The following is a 27111-nucleotide window of genomic DNA, read 5'->3' as shown; positions in this document are numbered from 1 at the left end:
TATTGCGTAGGGAAATGTACACAGACAGACAGACACACAGACAGACAGACAGACACGTTCACTTTTATATATATATATATATATATATATATATATATATATATATATATATATATATATATATATATAATTTTAATCATTTACTTGAAACGTACTCAGTTTATAACAATCGTAATAGATTAAAAAAAACTTTTCTCATAAATAATTTTTTTTATAATAAAAAAAAAGTTAGTAATGGTATTTTATCTAACTTTTTAAGGTAAACATCTGATGAGTACGTGACTAAATATGCAGCAATAACATAATTTTGGAGACTTGTTAGTCGAAATACAAAACAATATTGTAATGGATACCCTTTGAAAAGTAATAAATGACCAACTGAGAAAACTTGATATTTGGAACTTGGAAAATTATTATATTACCATATATATATATATATATATATATATATATATATATATATATATATATATATAAAATAACAATTTAGTTACATTCCACATCCAAATATTTATTTTTCATGCAAAACAACTCCTTCAGCATGTTAGAATTTCGGTACCCTTTTTACAAATCTGTTTTGTTACGGTTATTATTGTGTAAAACGGTTATTATTATGTCAAAATCGTCTCTTTTCGTGTATATACGCTTCAGAAAAATTAGAAATTCTTTGCTTAGATAGAAAAAAATGCATGGCAATATAATGCTTCATAGAAAAATAGAATGTAACTCTGCTGTTATCCTTTTATATATATGCTCTGTTGTTATATTTAACAGTTATTGAGCTTCTAAAGAAAAAGGATTTGTATAAACAAGAAGTGAAATATAATTGAATAACATTTTTTACCAAAACAATAGATCATATATATACATATATATATATATATATATATATATATATATATACACACACACACAATGTGAGCGTGTGTGCGAGAGAGAGAGAGAGAGAGAGAGAGAGAGAGAGAGAGAGAGAGAGAGCAACAACAACACCATGAATTGTTTTGGATATTTAATAGGAGAAATGATATTCTGAGAGCCAGTCAGTTTAAAAACGTATTTTGTTTACGTTCGGAAGGGCGTGGCATCGCATTGACGTCAGAAACAGTGTCATCGTTAACCCGTTCTTTGCAACTATTGGCATAATTGGGTTGCAGAAAATGCACTCAGTTCAATTCTCCTTCGATATCACGTGTGTATGCCCAGCACAAAGCATAAGAACTCTTTAATTCAGATAGGAATAGCAAGGTCAGACATCAGTGCCTGGATTTAAAAAAACCTATATTAGACATAGTATACGACGTACGGGTCGTGTAGTATTAAATAAATGTTAAATCCAATTTTAGATAAGAGAAATAAAATGAACAGATTGAAGAAAATACAAAAAGTCTATCTGTAAATAAACATAAAAGTATATTTTACCTCTGTCTGTAACTAAAATCATATTGCACAGGTCACGTTTGTCTGTCTGTAACTAAAATCATATATTGCACAGGTCACGTCTATAACTAAAATTATATTGCATGCATTATGTCTGTCGGTATCTAGAATCATATCGTACAGGTCACGTCTGTCGGTAACAAAAATTATATTGCACAAGTCACGTCTGTCTGTGACTAAAATTATATTGCACAGTTCAGGTTTGTCTGTGACTAACAGCATACAGTACATATAACGTCAGTTTATAACTAAAATTATATCGTACCCAACATGTCTTCTGGTAACTAAAATTATGTTGCATAGGTCACGTCTGTAACTAAAATTATATTGCACAGGTCACGTCTGTAATTAAAATTATATTATACATGTCAGGTCTGTAACCAAAATCACATTGCATAGATCACGCCAGTCTGTAATTACAATTATATTGCATGGGCCACGTCTGTCTATGACTAAAATTATATTGCACGGGTCATGTCTGTCTGTAACTAAAATTATATTTTACACCGCATTGCCTGGCGAGGTCTATAGTTATTTATAACTTACTGACAGAAACATCCCCACGATTGTGCGGCGCTAAAATATAAGTATAATTATAAAGTACACACACACAATTAATAATGTTCTATGTTTGCTTTTAAAAGATTCTGCAAACTTTTTTGATAAAAAAAAAAGTAGTCATTAATGTTCAAAGCAAATAATTAATTTGAACTTGCTCTGACATCTTTTGTGGATTCTCTTAACAGAACGGGTAATTAATTACAAACACTATCATGCTTTTTTGATTTGTTTGTGAATTGTTTTGCATAAAGAACCCTCTCCATTTTGCAAAACAGAAAATAAATCTGGTTCCAGATTGTTTACATCAAAGTTGCTGTGTCAGAGTTGGGGTGAGGGGTGAGGAGAGTCAAAGTGTAAAAATGTTTGAGAGAGAGAGAGAGAGAGAGAGAGAGAGGAAGAGAGAGAAAGTAAATCCAGCCAACTAGATGAAAAAAATAATGACAAAGCTCTAGAAATTTTTATTTTTCTTTTGTTGAAAAAAAAAAAAAAAAAGAAATTTTGCTTTTTCTTCATTGTAAAAAAAATAATGGAGAACGCACGTCCGTATATTTATTAGATGTGGACATTGCAGTTATATAATTGGTCATCAGGGGAGGGTAGTTTGATTGACATCGGATAAGGTTATGTAAAAGTATAGGGTAGGGGTTCATTTCAGTTACAATTTTAATGCATATATCTACTGGGATGGGTATATTTCTAGTGTGTATATATATATATATATATATATATATATATATATATATATATATATTAGTGATGGGACGATTAAAAAAAATTTCCGATTCCTATCCAATCACTGATTCCGTTCTAAATTTCGGAATCCGATTCGATTCCCGATTCCTTTAATATTTAATTAGAGATTTGTTATGTTTTTTGGGTTTTTTTTCCCTAAATTTTAAAATCATTACATAAAATCCCGAGTAATTTCCAGGTATATTTTTCTCAATTTTTCCTTGTAATATATTGCAAATTGAAAGACAACAAAATTAAGAAAAGTTCAATATTTGAGTATTCTGTTGAGAAAAATTAATATAAAATATATTTTAAACTCTTACACACACACACACATATATATATATATATATATATATATATATATATATAAATAAATAAATAAATGTCAGGTCATGTCATATGCTACTAGTACCATGTAACCCAGTACTACCTGCCTCATGGTCGAGTCACCGGCGACTAAACTGGTTTCCCCACCAGACTTGTTTGGTGAGGAGGGTGGCTAGTCTCCCTGAAGGATTAAAAACAAGATATTACAAAGGGCGAATGAACCCTTTTTCGGGGTCAACGGCCAACTAACCCCGTGTGTGTTTGTGTGTATGTATGTGTATGTGAAACAAAAATGTAGTAGGCAAAAAAAAAAATAAATAAATAAATGTTCTGTCAGCAACAGTACAACTTCAAAATAGTCAATATCGCCCACCTCCAGAAGAGAGGGAATTCCTGTCCGTGATAACCGTGGTAAAAGAAGACACACTCCAATCGCCAGAAACACCCACACACACAGTTTGCAGGACACTGCCGACTCGTCTCTAGCCTCCTGCTTTTATAGTGGCCGGGAATTATCCATTTGCATAATCACATGAGACAGAAACGTGATTTTCCGAGAGTTGCATGGGGTAAATGCTAATAAAAACCCCCGGACGCCATCTTGGAATTCTCTTTTTCCCTCCAACTGGTGACACAACAGACGTACCCGAGGTAAGCTCTTTCTCCCCTCATTTTAGTTATTGCTACTTCTGCTACACTCCCCCCTGATCTCATGATCACAAATGGGGCAGGGGGGCAGTCGTCTCTGTCTGGTACTTCTCCGAAGAACCGGAGGCAGCACTTCCTCCCTGCCATCCTCCTCATCGCCATTATTGCCACCAGTCTGCTCCATAGGCGGTGTTTCACAATCAGGGCAGGGGGGCAGTATTCGTTTCTGTCGGGTACTCCTTCGTAGAGGCAAGACGGGTGGTCCTTCCTCCGCTTCTTCAGTATGTACATTATATGGCTCAAAATCCTCTTCGTCGTCCTGCATCATACTCTCTGTCTTTTCAGAAGACATCATACTGTCTGAGTCTCCCTCTTCCTCCGATGTAACAACATAATGGCGAGGGCGCAAATCCTTCATGTGACGAGGCACACCGTCCACCAAAATCGACTGAGGGCTGATCACCTTGGTCACCTCACCCTTGCCGAACCTCGTGGTACATCGATTTTGCGGTCTTCTGACCCATACGCGATCTCCAACCTGGTAAAAGCTGTTCTTGGGACCTGGGGACGCAGTTGCGAGATTGGTCTCCTTTACTCGAACTTCGTATTGATAAATCCTGTTGGCAGGCGCAGTGGAGGGAGATGTGTCGTCTCTTGGTGTGATGTTATACCAGTAGACAGCCTCCTGTATGGGACAACACATTCTAGCCGCTATTCGTTTCACTGTACGATGACATCGCTCCGCTATGCCATTCCCGGCTGGAGCGTATGCACAACGGAATCGCAAGTAAACTCCCCATTTACATGCAAATGCTTGGAACATATTGCTGCAGAAAGCTGTGTCATTGTCTAAAAGGAGTTCATGCGGCGCGCCACGCTCGAGGAACACTGCCTCCAACTGATGAATCACGCTTGCCGAGTCCTGCCTTGCCAATTTCCTCCAAATGGAGAAACGCGATGGATCACAGTCTGTTAAAGTTAAAAAATGGAAGGTGCCATAATGCGTGATATCCATTCCAATTCTCTGCCAATTCTCGTTAACTTCCAGCTTTCCCTTTTCCCACCTGACTGGCGCTGGGTCAATGGACTGACATTCCTCGCATTTCTGTATGACCGTTCTGACAGTTGCTTTTGTCGTGGTTGGACATCTTCTCCTGACAAAGTAGGTAGTGCGTCGCACCCCCGGATGTCCACTATCTTTGTGAATAGCCATGATTTGACTCTCATCCAGCTCGTCTGTGTGGACCGCGCCTATCACTGGGTCAAGACCGTTTTTCTTTTTCATTGCCTCAAACCACCGCTGTGGCACTCGTGTCAGTCGGTCAGCAATGTTTTGTGCTGATGGAACCAGCGTCACATCCACTGTCAGCCCGTACTCTTTCACGAGCTCCTTAAGAGTGCTTAATCGCCTCCTAATAAGCATCTCGCTTGCTGCTTTGGTGCATACTCGTGCCTTTCCAGTTAGCGTGTCCGAGACCCAATGGTATACGCAAACAGAATCTGTCTTTATGTGTAGCACCTTGCTCTGCCACTGGAGAGCCAAATTGATGCCTTTCAATACGGCATCCAGTTCAGCCAAGTTGATATGTTGAGAGTCATCTTCAGGTCGCAGCCAACATGCATCTTCCAGCACAGTTTCACACATCTCCAAGGCTGCCCCAATTGCTAGGGAGCTAGCATCGACCCATACATTCAGCTCTTTGCCGTCCACACACCAATTTCCCTGTGCCGGATCGTTCTGCTGTGCAGATTTTAAGGTTTCAAACATCATACGATGTAGTACGGCGTCCCTTGCTTCATCATCCCAGCCCTTCGTTACCGAACTTACTCTCCTTCTGAGTATTCCGCAAGCCACACGAAGCCAACCGCACACCGGAAAGTGCCCGACAAGTCGACCACACAGAGAAAAGATTGTTCGTCGCGTAACAATACTGGGAGCCTCCGGAATTGCATTTCCTCGCTTCCACCGCAGTTCATTGCGTTCCATCCTGACTGCCAATCCCAGCACCCGTGCACCGTCCTTCAACTGCTCCGGGTTCTTGCACTCCAACCCGAACTGCGCGAGGTGTTCTCTCACACGGGTCGCGGGCACCACGTCTTCATTGACAAAAATGTCATCAATGTAAGCAGATGCTGCGCGGCTTATAACTTCTTCCTGAGATAGTACTTCGCTGACAATTGCTCTCATTATCAAGGGAGCCACATTCAAACCAAACGCCAGACGGGTCAGACAGTATTTTTTCCCATCGATTTCCACAGTCTGGTATGGCCACAGTGTCTCATGGACCCGGACTTGTAGGTATGCTCTTCTGAGGTCCAGTAGAGACACGTTAGCACCTTTTTGTCTCCACTCACGCAGCTTAGCCGCACAAACATCTGCGTTGGCCGTAAATGCATCTACGTAATGATTTAGCTCCCGGTAGTCCATTACCGGGCGCACTTTGGCTTTGTTCTGCTGTATCACAGCCATCAGGGGAATTAGACCTTTGGGGGGTCCCAATTTATCCTCTGGGTATGGCACGAGCCAACCATTATCTATCCAGGTGTGGAGCTCCTGCGTGTATTCTTCACGAATTTCTGCTGGCACTGGGTACTCTGACACTCGATTATGCAGCCTTTCAGGGGGGTGGTCCACAGACCATTTCCACGATGCGGTCCACGTTCGGTTTTGATGGTCAAAGGTAGCAGTGAAATCTGGTTCATCGATAGAAATGGCTGCGCATTTAATACTTTTCCTGGCGCCCAGCCGCACTGATCCTGTAGGCTTGACAACGACACCTCCTAGAGCTTTTATGGCGTCGATCCCTAGAAGCAAGTCAAATCCCAGTGGCTTGCCATGCACCACCAACACATCGACTCTGGCAGACACACCTTCATCAGTGGATACAGAGACCGTTCCAACACCGCAGCACGCATGGGACATTCCACCAATTGTGTTGACATTTACGTTTGTTTTTCTCCAAGACCGGCACCGGTCTGCATGTAAAATTGTCCTGGAGCATCCTGTATCAATAAGCACCAAACATCGCGTCCCGTCAACATGGATGCTTATCACCGGGAGCGTCGTGTTCACATCTTGGTTGGGAAGGAGACTGGCGCTTATGCGTCCTCCCCTTGCTCGTTTCCTGAGCAGTTCCGAGCCCAGTGTCCACTCTCACCGCAACGGTAACACCGTGTTCCACGTTTTCGACAGTCCCTTGCAAGGTGGCCTTTAACATTGCATTTGAAACAGGTCACGTTAACAGGATTATTCTGGGCCCTGTTGTTGGGTGAGCGTGTGGCCGCAACCACATCCTGATTTTGTTCGCCAGTCGTCGTCAAAATTCTCGCTCTCGACATTAGCTCCCCCATGGTCAGGGCTTTGATGTTCGGCACCTGTTGAAGAGCAATTGAGATGGTGTCAGGGAATCCAGTGACAAAAATTAATTTTGTGAGTCTCTCTGAGCTTTCTCCTGTGAATCCGGCCAATCCAACCAACTGCCTGATCTTGTTGGCGTACACATCCACACGTTCACCAGCCCATCTAACCATGGTTATTTTTCTATATGCTGCAAACGCATCATCAGTAAATGCCTCCTTTAATCGAGCCTCAATCTGGTCTATTTTCTTTTGATCGTCCTCCTCCATTTCCATGTAGAGGGCCAGCGCATCGCCTTCCAGGTATAAAAGTAGCAGACTCGCTACGTCATCCACCTGCTGAAGTTGTGCGACAAGTCTCACTTTTTTCAGCCACGCTACAACGTCTCCCTCGCCAGAGAACGGCTTGATAATATCACTGCTTATCCGCACCTTTGCCATATTCGGGCCGAAATAGCTTGAAACAAAAATGTAGTAGGCAAAAAAATAAATAAATAAATAAATGTTCTGTCAGCAACAGTACAACTTCAAAATAGTCAATATCGCCCACCTCCAGAAGAGAGGGAATTCCTGTCCGTGATAACCGTGGTAAAAGAAGACACACTCCAATCGCCAGAAACACCCACACACACAGTTTGCAGGACACTGCCGACTCGTCTCTAGCCTCCTGCTTTTATAGTGGCCGGGAATTATCCATTTGCATAATCACATGAGACAGAAACGTGATTTTCCAAGAGTTGCATGGGGTAAATGCTAATAAAAACCCCCGGACGCCATCTTGGAATTCTCTTTTTCCCCCCAACTGGTGACACAACAGACGTACCCGAGGTAAGCTCTTTTTCCCCTCATTTTAGTTATTGCTACTTCTGCTACAATATGTTGGGGTGGAGAGGGCTCCCATAAGCCGTGGTGAAGGCAACCTTTCTAGGAGAAGCAAATCTCTGATTTAAAAAACCATAAAGCGGGAGACCAGTACCTGCATTAAGCTGGTCTGCAGTTTAACTTGTTGCTGGCTATCTTGCTGTTGCTTGTTACTGGATCTCAACATTTTGAACAGAGAGAGAGACTTAGCTGTCGTACAAAGCTAAGACTCTGTAACATCATCTGTGTATAGATACTCTCTCAGGCATTTGTCTATAAAAATGGTCCTGTGGAAGCTTGAAATGCTGGAAGCATGTAATAATTGATCTCAATGATCGTCTTCAGTGTCATGCCTGCTTCAGTGTCATGCGTGTGAATTCAACAGTAGGACTAAAAAAAAAAAAGAAAAAGAAGTCATTTTTGGGTTCATGGATTTTAAGTGTTTGAGGGAGTGGCACTCGTCTTACAAGACGTTGCAGTCATTATATATATATATATATATATATATATATATATATATATATATATATATAAAATAGGGAAAAGTAGTTCGCTTGAAGCATTGCTGGTAAATAGATATGGAAGACTATAGCAATAAAAAACATTGAAATATCGTAGAGTGAAAAGCCGCCTTATGAGATTTCAATGTTTTTCCATCTTAGGGACATTCTTTGGTCCCTTTTCTTTTGAAAAAGAGATGTTATCTCGAAATATTAAGACCGCTAGTATCCCGGTTACATCAAGCAGTAAGTTCGTATTTACTAATTTGCATTGCGATTATCTTGAAAAATGAATGGATAAACGAAGTAAAATAAAATAACAATATCTTCTTTCGTTTGTCCATTTTTGTTTATACGTCCCACCAATTCAACAGCCAGTCCCCTGCATTGCTATAGTCTTCTTATACTCCTCCATGTCTATATATTTCCCAACTCTGTATTATAAAAACAAAACGGCCACCTAGCAGTGAGGATAAAAACATTCTCGTTTCTTCAAGAAACAGCATTCAATCTAAGTTTCTTGTGGTTTTATGTGCTTTGCTTCAGTGTTTTCTTCTGTACTTCTTTATTTTAAGTATCATGTCGATTCCTGATTGTTTATGCATGGGAGACCAAGGTTCAATCCTCGCTCAAGTCATACCAGATGCTTAAAACAAAACTGTATTTAATGCCTCCTAGGTATTATAAGGAGAGGATTAAATGCAAATGAAGTAATCCTTTGAACAGAGTAGTGCCCTCCCCTACATCTTGTAAATGTCAATCAGCTTATGCTTATATATATATATATTTTTCAGAATAAAATTATCTAACAATCAACTGGTATGGAAACCTATGATTATAAGTCTTACAAGATATTATTGGCAGTAATATTCTACAAGTACAATCCCACCCCAATAAGAATTACTCGCTATACAAGATAGAGCAAATAAATGACTAAAATTTGATTTGATATATATATATATATATATATACGGTACAATCACGTTAACACACCAGCTCTTACCAGATCACCAAAGTTAAGCAACAATGAGCCTGGCCAGTACCAGATCGGTGACCATTTGGGAAGGCTGGGTGCTTTATGTACCGTGCAAAGTTGTAGAAATTTCCAGGTTGGTATCTGGGGGCGCATTAATTCATTGAGAGAGATGCACCCCCCCCCGTCTTTATTAAGACATGCATCTGGGAGAAACTCTGATGTAAAAAGCTGAGGTCTACTGTATGCTCTTTCTTGTGGCAGCCATCTGCACTGACAAAGGTTAACAGTAATACCAAAGAGGGTGATTGGTTCTACACAAAGCCTTCACCACTATAAACAAATCATCTGTGTGGATTTCCAAGCAACTTAGTTGTTGTGGCTGGTTGGTTGGTTGGTTGTTTTTGTTTTATGGCATATCAACCTTTTTCAGGTTATTTAATGCCGAATCTAGTTATTTTGAGGAACGATTTTTAATGGAGTATATTTTTTTTTTTAAGTCAGATTCTATTTAATCCATAGTTGGGACCCTAACAGGTACTACCACTCCGGGTCAGAGTGGACCTGGGAGCAATGGCAATTAAAGGGTGGCTCCACACTCCCTAAGGCCCGCAAGCTGGGGCCTCACCATCGGATATAGTTTTAGGTCATATCCAGGACCAGTTGTTGTGGCGGACATCTAAATCAACGGAAGAGTCCATTTTTTATGCACACACACACACACATATATATATATATATATATATATACAGCGATACCTCAGTACATTGAGGAGGGGGGGGGTCATCGAATTTTTATCTATTTGTCAACTGTTTCATGAATGCACATGCATGAATAGTTCACATGACAGCTTCCTTATGTTAAGAATAAGTAGGTTTGAAAACACTTTTTAAAGCTTGTGTCAAACTAGCCTAATGGTTATCGTACTTAACTTACTATCTTTAGGCTTTGGTTTAAATCTCAGCTTGAGTAATTTTTTCTTTTTACTTACAAGAAGTTAATTGTTTAGAAAAAACATAATACTCGATTGTACATACACACACATATATATATATATATATATATATATATATATATATGTGATCTAGATCTCTTAAAATCTGGGCAAACCCGAACTGCAAAATTAGTTTCTAGAGAGTAGGCAGTTAATCTTGCGTTGGTCAGCTTTGCAACTCTCGCTTCCCTTATTTTGCCCTTTAGTCCTCACATTCCAGGAGCAATGTTTTTGACAAAGGAGGAAGAATTGCTGCTTTCTGAGTCAGAATCTATCTATTCAACAGTTATCGTTGACTAGTTTTTTTTTTAACTTTGAAGTACTATGTTTTTTTCGCTCCTTCCACCAACTGTCTTCATTCCTTGTATGGAGCAGTTACCATAAAAAGAAAGAAAAAGGATAAAGTGCTTGATATCCTATCAGATAGATTCATATCAATAATGTGTTTGTATTTTTTGGTTTGTCTGTTTTTTTTTTTTTTAATTTTCTTTTGTTGGAGATGCGGCATCCTACCAGATGCCAGACATTCACCCGCAATCTCAGACATTCTAACCAGGAGATCTTTTTAAAGAAATAGAAAGTGGACCTTCTCTTATTTTTCTCCTTTCCATGTTGTTGTTTCTGACAAAGAGGGGAAAATTGCTGTTTTCTGGGTAATACGCTATCCATTTATCAGGTTGGTGCAAAAATAAGCTAATAATACTTATTGGTTTGATTTTCATCTTTTTTTCTTTTAAGCTGCTTACATCAAGTGGCTTCATGCCTTGTCTGGAGCGATTTCAAAAAAAAAAAATAAAAAGAAAAGATTTTAACCATCTCTCTTCAGTTTGTAGAGGATAGGAGCTAACACAGTATGAACAATGCAAAACTTGTATTTAAGCTATATATTGCTTGTGTAAAATCTGAACTATAACGTCTATTTATACACACTTTCACAGAATTCAACCCGTACAAGCTATAATCACACGCCCTTACATGATTAACAAAATATTGTGCCTATGTATGAACTTACCACTTTGTTTTGTTTTAAATAAATAATATAATTTTGTATATACACCGGTTTAATGGTTTTCCTTATTACTAAGTCATGAACATGCTTTATATGGTCTCACAAGTTTGATTCACCAGGTATATGCACCATGTGTGGGTGAAATAAACCCTCTCCTGCCAAACCATCTATCTGAAAAAATTGAAAATCACCTCTGGTATTTTTCTAGCTTGCAGTCAACATCGAGAAGAAGAAGAAGAAGAAGAAGAAGAAGAAGAAGAAGAAGAAGAAGAAGAAGAAGAAGAAAGAACTCTTCCTCCAACAACCGTCTAGGAATAGGAGGAACAGTTTCCGTGACATGTTAACCCAAATTCAGATTCACTTGAGATCGCTGAGGGGAAAAGAAAAAAAAATGACTAGAAATAACACATCTTAATGATCAAAAAAGCAACTATTATAGATCGCTGATGACACACACACACAACCCCAACACACACACAAGCCCTAACACACACACTACCTCCAACACACACACTACCTCCAACACACACACACAACCCCAACACACACACACACCCTCAACACACAACCCTAACACAAAAAAACCCTAACACGCACACACACACACAATCTCAACAGACACATTCATACACGCACACCCTCAACACACACACATATACACACCCAACCCCTCCATGATTTCTATGATTTTCTTTTAGATCATTAAGATATGAAAAGATGAGGATGAAGAAGAGACTGGTATACGGGTCAATAGCAGGTGAAGAAGATCATGTTTACCTGCTGGTAATTTGCAATTTTTAATGATTCTCTTGGTAAGAATCTGGCGTTATATATATCTATTAAGGTGTCTCATCTTCAAGATATTAAATCAAGGTAACAGGGCAGGGCGGATTCCTAGCAACAACATTTATGAAGAACTAATTGGCTCATTATTGTTTTGTAAATGTCACTGTTTGGAATATTTTAAATGTTAATTTAAAATAATAAACATTTGATTCATAACTTTGAAGGAAATTTGAAGCAAATTCTTTTTCACCCTCACGAACTCCAGAGTCATTCGCTCGAACTCAGATTTGCAAGGATCCGTGGCCTAGTGCATAAAGTACTTGGTAAAATTAATTGTAAGTTAAACTCTTCTAGCGAGTGAATCCTCAGCGTGGACGATACTCAAAAATTCAATTCAATATAAGAGCCAGGTACGTCCAAGGATGGAATACTGTTGCCACATCTGGGCAGGAGCTGCTAGAAAGGACTTGTCCTGCCTTGATAGAGTTCAAAATAGACTTCGTAGCCTCGTAGGAGATGTCCTTTTCTCTTCGCTGCAACCTCTATCTCACAGAAGAGATGTTGCGAGTTTGTCTCTGATGTATCGTTATTTTCATGGAAAGTGTTCGACTGAGCTTATATCTATGGTCCCCCCTCGCCAAACCTTCACAAGAAACACTCGTCTAGCTGTAAACACTATCAATAATTCCCCCCACTCTTTATCTGTGCCTAACCCTAAACGTAGATTCCATGAACAAAGCTTCTTTCTTAGAACTGCACGCCTGTGGAATTGTCTTCCGTTTTCCTGCTTTCCGGCTGACTACAATATGGTTGTCTTCAAGTCTAATGTAAATAAGTTCTTGATGAGCCGTTCCATATAAGTTATCAAATTTACCAAATTTTCATTACTAATGATTACTATATTGTCCAATTTCTACTGTACACTCTTTAACCCTTATCCTTGAGTGGCCTCTTGGCCTTGATGTGGTGATGCCTATGTAAAAAAAAAAAAAAAAAATTGCAATATACTAAGGGCTTCAACCTTATCATGGCTGATGAAACAAAAGAATGTTGTGGATTAAATAAACGGTTCCATTTGAAATTCCGTGCAAATTCACAAGTGCGACAGGAAGTTTCCAGAGTTTGTCAAGATACTACTGAAGAAGACTGGAGGTTGCATCGGCTGAAATATTATGCAAATAACACTCAAGAGGAGAACAGTAGTCCGAAGAAGTTAAATTGTATGAATAAACAATCCTCATCTAAAAAATTCAGAAACTTGTTTTGCAAATATACTAGCAGGCCACCCGACATTGCCTGGCCGTAAAATATGCTTAAATATGATATTTTGATTCATGCAGATTTTGTATATATAATTATATCATATTGGACCAAATATATAGTAATGATTTAAAAAGTTAAAAAAATTAAAAAATGATTTGTGCGCCGCCACCAAGAATTGAAACCAAAACGTTTAGCTTAAAATTTACTTTTTCCTTTGACGTTAATGCCTGAGCTATGAGGACATGTTTGCTGCAAGGCTAAAAGATTAAAACATGAACCAATAGCTATTACGTTACTCATGCATATTTGTAATGCCGTTGTTCGATCTTCATCTGGCAAATTCCATTTTTTAAATTTTCCCACTTTTGCACCGATTTTTCCCTGGCCAAAACCCAAATATATATTCCGTATGGGTTCAAATACCCTATATATTAAGTTTTATGTCTGTAGACCAAAATGTAACAGAGGAGTTTGGTAGGCAAAGTTTTTAAACAAATATATATGCATACATTAATATATATAGAAAGAGGTTTGTGTTTACTATAACTTTTTTACGCAAATATTATACAAGTATGAATCATGTAGAATATCTGCATGAATATAATTACACGTAATAGTTAACTAAAGATGATCAACCCATAAGAAAAACAGGCACTGTCGGTGGAGCATTAGAATACGCCAACTACCCCCCTGCAGAGGGTAAAAGTCCCTCAATGGGGGTCCTGGATATGACCTTAAACTATATCCAGTGGTGAGGCCCCAGCTTGTGGGCTTTCGGGAGTGTGGAGCCACCCTTTAATTACCATTGCTCCCAGGTCCACTCTGACCCGGAGTGGTAGTACCTTTTAGGGTTCCAACTATGGGTTAAATAGAAACTGACGTGAAAGCAACAAATATATTCTATTAAAATAAATTTTCTTCAAAATGTTTGGATTCGGCATTAAATAACCTGGAAAGGGTTGATATGCCGTAAAATCAAAAACAACCAACCAACCAACTCATAAGAAAACCAAAAAACTAATCGGGAATTAATTAAAGTAAATGTTTAAAAGAATATGCAAATTAACTAGATCTTTTGCAGATGAATGTAATTCTATGACTCATATAAAACAAAGTTGTATTTTCTTTTCTTTTTAAATAAATAGAAAAAAAAGGGGTTTTAATATGAATATTAATACCCAAAAATAAATAAATTCATAAAAGTACAGATCTATGTTAAAAGAAAGTAAAGAATGTTAAAAACTATGTTGAATAACTCTTATTATTTCAGCAAGAGTTACTTCCCTTAGCTGAATTTTCTTTGAGGGTGATTATTTAAAAATGTCTATCAGTTACCAAACTACTAAATTTGATTAAGTATTTAATATACACCTGAAAAATGTCAGAGGTAACATCGAGTTCAACAAAAATATTCCCGAGTTCGACAAGATACACTTGAGGAAGGCTGGAGGTTACATCGAACGAAACGTTGCGTGAATCACACTCAAAATGAAAACAGTAGTCTGAACAATCAAATAATACGAAATTCTTTCTCATGTATTATTCAAAGACTCAGAAACGGCAGAACAGATTTTCTTTAAAATTTACAGAACTTTAGTGTATAAGTCTGGGAGAGATCTTAGTTAAGTTTTGTCTAAGAATACACCCCGATAATTACCAATAATCGATAATCAAAACCGTTATTTTAATTTATCTATCATCGGTAAAGCCATTTTTTCCATGTCGTCGCTTAGCAACAATGATAGAACAATGGGCCATGAAAATTCTACTGTGAGTAAGGTGATGGCATATTTTTGTTTTTTTGTTTGACTTGGTCTGTAAGTTCAAACCCCGCACATAAATTTCTTAATGTTTTTTTTTTTTTCGTTAACTCGAAAGAAGTTTATACAAAATAATTTTATAAAAGAAACAATAGGTTCTCTAGAGTGCAATGTAGAATAACATATTTTGGACTAAGTTACTGCATGGAGGTATGTGAAGCTTCCTCCCAGGCGATTTAACGGATTTCGATGACAATAAAAATATAGGTGTGTGAAATATTCGTTGATCATCATTCAATCCCGGGCAACGTCAGGTCTCCCTTCTAGTATAAGGAACTTTGTCTGTAAGTTCATTCCCAATTGACTCGAAAACGGCTCGGCCGATTTTCATGAAATTTCATATGAAGGTACTTTATGTGCCTGGCAGTGTTCTTAGATAGGTTTTTTATCAGAATGTTTTTAATAAGTATCGATAATCAAAATAATCCAACGAAAGGCGATTTTGACCAGAGTTTACACCTTATACAACCTAACAGCACAAGTGCATTTGAGAAGTTATATTACCACACAAGCAGTAAGGTCGGGCATATAAAATCAACAGTAGGTTCTTTGATATGACAGAGGCGCGTTCAAAATGAATTTTTATTTAGAGCATGATACTTGTCTTTTACATTTTAAACTTTAATGCAGGACATAATCCACAACACATGGTAGTCTATATTGCAATGTAGACTACTACATATTGTGGACTAAGTCACTGCTGGAAGGCATGCGAAGCTTCCTCCACGTGCACGGAGATGTGTCCCCAACTAGAGCAGGCAATCAATCAATTTGATTGAAAAATGGGTGATTTCACCGATTTCGATGACAATAAAAATATGGAAGTATGAAACATTCATTGATCATCATTCCACCTTGGGCAATGTCAGATCTCCCTGCTAGTATATATATATATATATATATATATATATATATATATATATATATATATATATATTTTTTACTAGCAAGGAGATGTAACGTTGTTATTACTTTCAAAATGGACCAAACGTTATATGTAGAGACTGTCAAAGAAATAAAACTCTGACACATACTTTTTAGGCACAAGAAAAAAGTTATTTATTTCGTTTTTTTTTATTTCACACTCAAGTCGCTGACACGTATTTACAACACAACACAGGAGGTTCGCTCTTTCTTTCCTTTCACTATCCAGATAGCAGTCTTTTGTTTTTAGCTGCAATCTGCTGTTGTATTGCAGTAATTCCCTCTCAGACCCGCAGGTAGGCCGGCTTGTTTTCAAAAGGGGAGGAGACTTATGTGCTTGTCAACTCGCCACACATTATTTTTCCTGTTCTTTTTCCTCCTCCTCCTCCTTCTCCTCCTCCTCCTCCTCCTTCTCGACCACCCTTTTCCTTCGACCTACAGAGCTTTACATTGCGAGTGAAACAGTCGTATTTGCGAGTGATTTCTTCAAGTGGCGATTAGAAATAATAAAACGCTTATCTTTTGGCGCTTGTGTTTTTTTTTTGTTTGTTTGTTTTTTTTCACCAACAATCTTCCAGAGCTCATTACTGTGTGAAAAAAAATGTCTTTTTCATTATTTTTTAATAAAACGATCAAAAGTCAAAATATTTAAACAATAAAAGTTTAATAGAATAATATACGGGTTTTTTTTTAAAAAACAAAGGCTATTAACAAACAAAAAGAAAAATATCTGAAGAAATTCAAATGTTTATTCCTTCAAATCTTAACATGAAATTTGGTGCACGTTTAGAATCACACTTAAAAAATACAGAACATTCTTTATGATGTACGTAGTCGTAACAGAACGAAGTTGCCATATTCCGAAAATCATGTGTAACTTTTCTATTTGGCTTGTAAACGGCAATATTTACTTGTCAAAGGTGAACTAAAGATAAATTTGTCCGTAGAGCCCTGGCCTATATATACATTTCATTGTGACGTCACACTCACGGCTTAAATGCTGACACGACGTTAGCATGGCAAATGAGTCGCTAATATACAATACATTTAAATAACGGAGTTATATATATATATATATATATATATATATATATATATATATATATATATATATATATAACATGTATGCATATGTGTAGCTAATAATGTTTGTGTGTGTGAATATATATTTCTGTGGAAGTATTCTTTATTCACTTATATTTCTTTTTATATATATCAATCCTTATTTAAGAAGCTCAGTATAATTGCAGAGCATATAATGAATAAATTACAAAAGTCTATATTCCAAATTTCATGATGTTGACCATCTTACAATTTATTGCTTCAATTCAGTTGACACTTACAACTCTTAACAGTATCTGTTTCATAGCATAAAATCATTCACTTAATTATTACATCAATCAGTGAATCTATTTTGCCTCAGCTCAACAGAACAAATAGCAACAATCAATCCACCAAAAGGAAATAAAATGCGTTTGGACATGATTAAAAAATCCAAAAATTGGAAGAGAAGTTGCAAATACCTTATAGTTTGCTTACATTACGCCATTTTGAACTTAGAAATGAAGTCACTAAACCCACATATTCGTATTAACAAATTGCATTAATTTAGGTATATTCTGACAGAAATGTTCTATTTAATAATTAGTAAATTTATATATATATATCGGTCGAAAATTATGTACTTATGAAAAAAGTTTTTTTAATTTAATTTTTTTTCATAATATTATTATTTTGTATTCCTGCACGTTACCAATTAAAAACGAATAAAGAAAAGTTATAAGCTTTTATACTTTTCGCATTCTTTTTTATATATATATATATATATATATATATATATATATATATATACTAAGTTATATAATATATATTGCAATTAAGCTACACAGAATATTCCGCGTTTCATCCATGCTAGGATTCATGAGGCTTATGTGAGGATTTTGTGATTGTCCCGCGTTTTTATATACGCACCTTTTTTAGTTAGCCAATCAGCTTTCTAATTTTCCCCGCACCCTTCCTAATCAGCCAATAAAAACGCGAGACAACCACAAAATCTTCGCATAAGCCTGATGAATCCTAGCATGGATGAAACGCAGAATATTCTGTGTAGCTTAATTGCCATATATATTTTATAACTTACTACCTAGCTCTACTTACGTATTGAGCACTGTTGAAGTGAATACTATAAGTTTACGCATACATCTATACTTTCGTATATTAATTTATGTGATTAAATTAAGTAATCATATATATATATATATATATATATATATATATATATATATATCATTGCATATAGAATGTCGACATTCGTTTTGGCACACTCCGCATCTAGCTACAGCTAACTCCCAAACTGTTGGAGCAGAAGGCATGATGCTTACTTTCTTTGATCGTCAAGTCTGTTGTATTTAAATTTCAGTCTTAACCTTGCAATAATCAAAACAACCGTAGTCGCATTCCAAACACGACGCTTACTTACATTGCCATCAATCATTTCTATTCACTATTGCTTTTTCCGTTAGAATTTAACAACTATACGACTGAAGGAATTGCTATGTTGTTTTTCATAATATTCAGTGAAGAATTCTGTAAAAATGGTTTTATCAACCAGAACCCCTCCCCCCCCCCCCCCACAAAAAAAAATGCTATTGAGATTTTATTTCTTTCTTCCTGATTTTAACTCAAATGTTTTTCATATGTGAAACTGACTATTATGATCTGAATGTTGAGTGTCTTTAAGTGGAAGATATTTGTAATGGACTCTGCATTTTAAAATTCATGTTCGGATAATTGTTTTATAACCTGCCATCTTAATGCAATGAAACTATCTATGGAGATAGAGAGAGAGAGAGAGAAAGAGAAAGAGAAAGAGAGAGAGAGAAAGAGAGAGAGAGAAAGAGAGACAGAGACAGAGAGAGAGAGAGAGAGAGATCACCATCTATATTATATTTCTCTTTGTCTGTCCGTTCCATTTTTTTTTTAAACTAGAAGGCTTATCTGGTTGAAATTTTGTATGGATCTTTTCTATGATAAGGTGCAGCGAATTAAGTATTATGGTACCAATTGGATGCACCGTTGGGGAGTAATAGGGATTAGTCACCATAATACAACATATACTCTAGAAGTTTTCTTGTAAATTATTCAGCCGGTGTTTCTGAAATTTTGAGATGAGGAGTGGTTATTTGCATCATTTGGAACATAAAACACGAATCTCTATTAATCCCTGTGTATTGAACGGATACCATAACACTTAGTTCATTGTACCTTATTATAACAAATGTCCATACAAAATTTCAGAAAAATCAGCATAGGAGTTTCCAAGAAAAAATAGAACGGACAGATAGACAAACAGAGAAATATATTTTTACTATTTATTCGAAGGTAAACAGTTACATTTGGTCGCTACAAACAGCCATCTGTTTCAATCAATGAGACTTTGCCACGCGACCCTGAACCATTCTACGCTATAGAACATCTCTAACTGCTAGACTTTGGAACTCCCTTCCGGGATTCTGCTTTCCCAACTGTACTGACATGTAGAAGTTCAAGTGTAATGTGAACTTGCTACTCATCTCCCTTCATAATACCCCTGCAACTTATGTCCCAGATAGTAGCCCCTACTTCAAAGTGGCACTGTGACTTGTTTGAGGTGAAAATTGAATTTAAAAAAAAAAGAAAAAAATAGCTCGATGTATGTTAAATATCACTACAGAGCATATACAAATAAATGTGTGTGTGTGTTTATGGGAAAAACATGTTTATTCAATTATATTTCACCTTTTATTCATACCAATCCATTCTATTTATGAAGCTCAATGCAACTACAGAGCATATACAAATAAATGACAAAAGGTCTATATTCCAAATTCGAGGATGTTGTTCAACTTATCGTTTCTTATGTTCAAATGTTCAATTCTTGACAGCACCCATTTCGTAGCGCAGAAACATTCATATGATTATTATGTCAATTTTTTAATAAACTCACCAGAAGAATAAGAAATTACTTTTTAAAAGAAAATTAAAAGAATATGGGCATAATGACATATATCTGGAAAAAAAAAAATCAAAAGAGTAGTTGCAATTGTATTTTATGATATTGACGCCATCTTTTATCTTAATGCAAAGTCATTCATGGTAAAACCAAGGTATTAATACAAATGTGGTCATATGGTTATAATTAACAATAACCCGTTTAGCAATAAGATCTCACCCCTTCACTGTTGAGGTCCCTAAATGCCAGAAAGCTTTCTATTTTAATAGTTTCTTCTCTCAAACAGCTAGACTTTGGAATTCCCTTCCTGCTGCCTGCTTCCCTGGCTGTACTCATATGCAGATGTTTAAATGTAATGTGAACAAGTATCTTACTAATCTTTCCTAGACATGGCTCCAAATAGTAGCCCCTTACATCCAAGTGGTGATATGCTTTGTAAGGGGTGAACATGAGTAAAAAAAAAAAAAAAGACTAAAAATTCACCAGCATTTCAGCCCGGCGTTGCCCAGGTGTTTGGAGGTGTATGTTGAAAAAAAATAAATAAATAAAAATAGCGGTCAATTTTTAAAAAAACTTGAGCCCTATTATGGCCCCTTAAAATTTATTGTTTTGGGCTCAAATCAAGTTATTAAGCTAGATCCATGTCCAAGGAACCTATATCTAAAATTTCAAGTGTTTAGACCCAAAATTGTCGGAGGAGTTTGGTAGAGTTCTCAAAGGTCAAATCGTTGAACTTTGACCCCTTAACAGCCAAATTTCTGGCCGAAAACGGATTACAAAGATTTTCCCAAATCTCAGTACCCTGTATATCAAATTTCGAGTCTGGAGACTGAAAATTGACAGAGTTATTTGCATAGGAAAATATACACAGACACGTTCACTTTAATAGATGTATAGATTGTTTGAGATAATGTTAACAATGGTTAAATCTAGAATATGTGTATTTAGGTTTTGTTATACGAAACTAATTTTTAATTCATAGAATTTGTTTACACTGTTTAACTTATTTTGTATAATCTAAATATACGTTTGGCCTTAACCTAATTATTACAGTGAATAAATATTTTTATTAGGTATATTTATTTAAATCGCATAAACAAGTGTATATATGATACCCTCAACCTGTACAAGAGCAAATATATCTTAGGCTGGAGTACTGTTGTCACATCTGGGGAAGAGGTCCTAAGAGTACTCTTTCTTGCCTTGACTTGGGCAAAATCGTCTTCGAAATCTAGTGAGCGGGTACCTTTTTGCCTTCCTACTTCCTATTTCTCACAGAAGAGACGTTGCCAGTATATCCCTGCTCTATCGTTACTTTTATGGTAGTTGCTCGACTGAGCTCCAATCCATGGTCCCTCTCCCTGTAAAACTTTTGCAAATAAAACTCGTCTTACTACAACAACTATCAACAATTTCCCTCACTCTCTATCTGTGTCTAAAACTAACCGAAAATTCTATGAGCAGAGTTTCTTTCCTAGAACTGTTCATCTGTGGAATACATTACCGTGGGGCTGCTTCACAGCTGACTATACCATGGTCGTTTTCAAGTCAAATGTAAGTAACATTTTGTTGAGCCGTCCTCTTAAATAATTAAATAATTAAGCCCTACCCAAGTTTTTTTTTTTTTTTTACATGGGGGGGGGTCACCACTTATCAAGGCTCAGAGGCCACTCGAGGATGAGGGTTAATGGGTATACATTAGTCATTATGATTTTAGCGTAGTAAACATTAGAGGGAATTTTGTAACTTGGATTACTTAGGGGGACGGTTCAACAAGAACTTGTTCACATTGGACTTGAAGACAATCAGATTGTAGTCAGCTGGAAAGCAGACAAACGGAATAGAATTCCACAGGCATGCAGTTCTAAGAAAGAAACCCTGTTCATGGAATCTACGTTTAGGTGTAGACACAGATAAAGAGTGTGGAAACTTGTTGATAGTGATTTTGGTTAGATGAATGTTTTTCGTGAAAGTCTAGCAAGGGGGGACAATAGATTGAAGTTCAGATGAGCACCTGCCATGAAAATAATGATAAAGCAGGGACAGGCTCGCTACGTCTCTTCTGTGGGAAAGAGGTTGCAGAGAAGAGAGAAGTGCATCCCCCACTAAGCTACAAAGTCTATTTTGAACTCTGTCAAGGCAGGATAAGCTGCTTCTAGCAGCTTATCCTGCCGACATGTAGCAATTGTTGGTCGAACCTGGCTTTTCTATAGGTAGAGAATTGTATCAGGAGTGAGATATCTACTGGGGCGGTAGAAGGGTCTCACCATTTTTCCAGCGACTTTAGCAATGGATTTGATATACGTGTTCCATTTCAGATCACGAGTAAAGGTCAAGCCCAGAAGCTTGTCAAAACATGAAGCCTCCCCAAGACGAGAGCCATTCATTTCGATTGATGGCAGCTGGGCAACAGAGCGTTGATGATGTAAAGATAAAAGCTTGGTTTTTAGATGCATTAAAAGTAACCAGCCACTTTTTTTCCCATTGTACTACATGCTCAAGATCAAGATTCCACCATTACTGATCATGCTGCTTTACCATTTAATTAACCCCTGTCTTGAAGTGGCCTCCACACTTCGATAAACGTATAAAAGTAAAAAATAATAAAAAAGTTAAACTGAAATTATATTTGTGAATTTTTGACATGAGGATTGATTGTTTGGATTCATCGGACTACTGTTTTCATTTTGCATGTCATTTTCACGATGTAACCTCTGACCTTCTTCAACTATACCTTTTTGAACTCGGCAATATATATAATGATTGCAACGTCTTGTCAGACGAGTGCCACTCCCTCAGACACTTAAAGTCCACGAGCCCAAAAATGACTTCCATTGCCACAGAACCATTTTAATAGACAAATGCCTGAGGGGGTATCTATACACAGACGATGTTACAGAGTCCTAGCTTTGTACGACAGCTAAGTCTCTCTCTCTCAGTTCAAAATGTTGAGATCCAGCAACAAGCAACAGCAAGATAGCCAGCAACAAGTTAAACTGCAAACCAGCTTAATATGGGTACAGGTCTCCCACTTTATGGTTTTTTAAATCAGAGATTTGCTTCTCTTAGAAAGGTTGCTTTTACCACGGCTTACGGAAGGCCTCTCCACCCCAACACACACATACATACACACAAACACACACAGTACTAGTTGGCCGTTGACCCCAAAAAAGGGATCATTCGCCCTTTGGAAGGTCTTGTTTTTAATCCTTCAGGGAGACTAGCCACCCTTCTCACCAAACGAGTCTGGTAGGGGAACGTATTGAGCACTTTTAAAATAAATACTTTACGCATAAATCTATACTTTCGTATATTAATTTTATGTGAGTAAATTAAGTAGTTATATATATATATATATATATATATAAGAATAAAAATGTAATATTATATATATATATATAAGAATAAAAATGTAATTATATATATATATATATATATATATATATATATATATATACACACACACAATAATATTTGTAGCAAGAATTAGTCATAAAATAGTGATATTCACAACTAGAAATAAAACTAGGTTTAAGGCATTCAAAATTCGTGTTAGAACTCTCCACAAGGATCCGTAGCACAGTGGTTAGAGTACTTGGAAAAATCGATTGCGAAAGTGATATTCTACTGAAGGTTGAAGGTTCAAGTCTCAGTGTCGGCAACAGAAAAATACAACTGTGAATTACTTAGGACCTTTATCCAGTCATGGCTGATGGAACAAGAACATGCTATCCCCATGAAATAAATAAAGGGTTTCATTCGAAATTCTGACCAAATTCCCGAGTTCGACAAGATACGCCTGAAGAAGGTTGGAGGTCGCATCGACCAAAACGTGACATATAACAGTAGTCTGATGAATTCAAATGATATTATTAAATCGAAATGTTTATATTAATGGTTTTTTTTTTCATTGTTCTTTTCAGATTTCCCAAAGAGAAGACATCAAACGGTTCCGACAAAAATGGTGAGCACGACGACAACTGCTGCACTCCAGTTTTTGCACCACTTCAAAATCGATTCCACAACCGATAGTTCTATCCACGTAACATGGAGCATCAAAGAGGACTCCACATCACAAGTAACGGGTTTTCAGGTCCACTTCCAAAAAGTGGCAAGCTCATACATTCAGTACAGCGGCATGCTCTCCTCAATGACGACCAGTTACAAAATCCGAAATCTCGTAGCTGACACATTCTACAGAGTTTGCGTCGTGATGTATAAAAACGATACCCAACAGGGAGGTCACACTCCGCAACAGTGCATTGGTGCATCCACAGCCAGCTGGCACCTACCCGTTTCCGTTGGCAGCAGTATTGGCGCCATGTTGGCACTGTCGCTCATAGTTCTCATGGTTTTGATAGCCAGATGTCCCACCGTCATGAGACGTAGGAATGGTGCTGTCGACACGGGTAGATACGACAGCATGACATCCAACCTCCACGACGATCACTTAGAGATGAGCGACACCACGCTGCAAGTCCAAGACGATCCGTTCTCGGATCAGGACAGCATTATCGTTGAAGTGCCGCTATCGTTCCATGAGCAAGCGATGAAACACCACCGGCAAAGCTTGGGCGAAGGTTTTGCTAACGGCAACCAGTGCTTTTATCTGTCGACGACGCCCCCTCAGGCAGGGTATTTGCAGGCACAGGCAGCATATGTCCCGCACATTCATCACGTACGTCCACTTTTACAACATCAGGGCAGCATCTGCACATACGAGGGGTGCATCGAAGAGATACCCCACTGCACTCATATGCATTCGACGGTTGTTAATATTGAACATCCGCCGTCAACATCGAGAATCGATCACCAGACATCGCTGGAGCGAAACAACTCCTCATAAACTTGTTCACAATTCAACAATTTCATTTTCTTTTTTTTTTTTTTTTTTTTTGAGAAAGATTTATATTTTTCCCATGATGCATTGCGTTTGGTATCTTTTTTTTTTTTTTTTTTTTTTTACTGGCATACTGAGCCGTGGGTTACTTCATAACAAAATATTTGCTCATATTTGATTTTTACATTTCCAAATTTTTGAGAAGTGGATTGTTAAGATGGATTATTTTGGCTGCTATTTTCATCTCGGATCCTAATGACATTTCGGCCAATGCCACCTACGACCTTCTTCAGGTGCATTTTCCTCAAACTCAACAGTCTATGCAGAATTTTAAATCGGGCCTTTATTTAGTCCATAGACATAGACTGTTCCCATTCTGTCAGCCATGACCAAGTTGAAATCTTAAGTAATCCTTGTTTTATTCTTACGATGCAACGAATAAAGGTGTCACATAACAATCTATCAGAAGTGACAGTGTTCTGAAGGTTCAAACCCTACTATGGGCCTTACTAGTTAAGAATAAAATAATAATTACCAAAGACTTCTACGTGGTTATTGTTAACGAAACGAGAAAAATCTACCTCCAAGTGAAGGGTTTAGTTTAAAATTCCATAAATATTACCGAATTTGATAAGATGCACCTGAAGAAGATTGGAGGTTACATCAACTGAAACGTTGTGAGAATGACACCAAAGGTAAGAATAATAGTTCGAATAATCAAATATATATATTAGTGTTGGGACGATTAATTAGAATCAGAATTGAGTATCGGAAAAATCAGAACTTTTGGGGGTATCAGAGTCAATATCGGAAAAATTTGTGCTTATTTCCTGATGCCAAAAACGATTCTTTTAATTGTCTATTTTATATGATTTTGTTTAAAGTCATATTTCCTATTGCTGATAGTAATGATAAAATATGAAATCTTTATTGATTTTAAACTACCAGTAGAAGGAACATCTATAAATCAGCCCCCCACCCCACCCACCACAAGTGTATTTTTAAGCCTGAGAAAATATCTGTGCATTTAAGATGAGTTTTTTACGGTAATCTGGAAAAAAATAACAATTCTATTGTTAAACATTTAGAGATTTATAAATCAGAATTGGTAATTGTGTTAGAATCGGGAAAAATATTGGAATCGTCCCATCACTAATATATATATATATAAAATATATCTTTCTGTGGAAATATTCTTTATTCACTTATATTTCCTTTTCATAAATACTAATCCTAATTTAAAAAGCTCAATGTAATTACAGAGCATATAATGAATAAATGACAAAAGTCTATATTCCAAATTTCATGGTGTTGACCATCTTACAATTTGTTCCTTTAATTCAGTTTACACTTACGATTCTTGACAGTATCTGTTTCATAGCATAAAATCATTTTCTTAATTATTACATCAATCAGTGAATCTATTTTGCTCTTAACTCATCAGAAGAAATAGCAACAATTTCCTTTTGGTGGATTAATTGTTGCTATTTGTTCTAATGAGTTAAGGGCAAAATAGATTCATTGATTGGCATAATAATTAAATGAATGATTTCATGCTACGAAACAGATACTGTTAAGAATTGTAAGTATCAACTGAATTAAAGGAATAAATTGTAAGATGGTCAACATCATGAAATTTGGAATATAGACTTGTCATTTATTCACACACACACACACATATGTGTGTGTGTATATATATATATATATATATATATATATATATATATATATATATATATATACACAGGGTGTCCGAATAAAATGTATACACTCTTTGAATGACCATAAAACCAAGTTATTATAAGAAAGAAAATTTTCATACATCAAAATACTGTGAACAAATATCGAAACCAGTTAATTATCGAAAGTGTTCAAATTATTGGCCATTGTGGTCCATGAACAGCTGAGAACGCTCACTTATCGAATCGAAAACGTTCCTAATCAATGGTTTCTTCTTTCAATGGTTGCTTTCAACTCATTCATTGTAGTTCCTTTTTTTGTGGTGTGAACCTTGTGTTAAGCATGCCCCCCCCCCCGACAAAAAGTCCATGGGTGGGGGTCAAATCTGGTGAGCGTGTACAGTAC

General features: G+C 36.9%; 2 protein-coding genes across 3 annotated transcripts in view; one reads left to right on the top strand and one right to left on the bottom strand.

The window, feature by feature from the left end:
- LOC145263804 (uncharacterized) overlaps positions 1–26394 on the top strand; it is a 188378-nt gene extending 161984 nt beyond the window's left edge. The window contains exon 2 of one of the 2 annotated variants that reach the window (XM_080120867.1): positions 24110–26394. In XM_080120867.1, the coding sequence (XP_079976993.1) occupies positions 24110–25032 (923 nt within the window). In that variant the 3' untranslated portion in view covers positions 25033–26394. The remainder of the gene's footprint in view (positions 1–24109) is intronic. The other variant, XM_080120868.1, reaches the window with a different exon arrangement.
- Positions 1–27111, bottom strand: part of LOC145263803 (UPF0415 protein C7orf25 homolog) — a 707479-nt gene that overhangs the window by 541780 nt on the left and 138588 nt on the right. The window lies entirely within an intron of this gene.

This window comes from Euprymna scolopes, chromosome 39, assembly GCF_053919585.1.
Source record: "Euprymna scolopes isolate OS-2025 chromosome 39, ASM5391958v1, whole genome shotgun sequence".
In the NCBI taxonomy this organism is placed as follows: domain Eukaryota; kingdom Metazoa; phylum Mollusca; class Cephalopoda; order Sepiida; family Sepiolidae; genus Euprymna; species Euprymna scolopes.
Note: the sequence above shows the minus strand (reverse complement) of the source record. Positions and strands in the feature narration are given on the sequence as shown.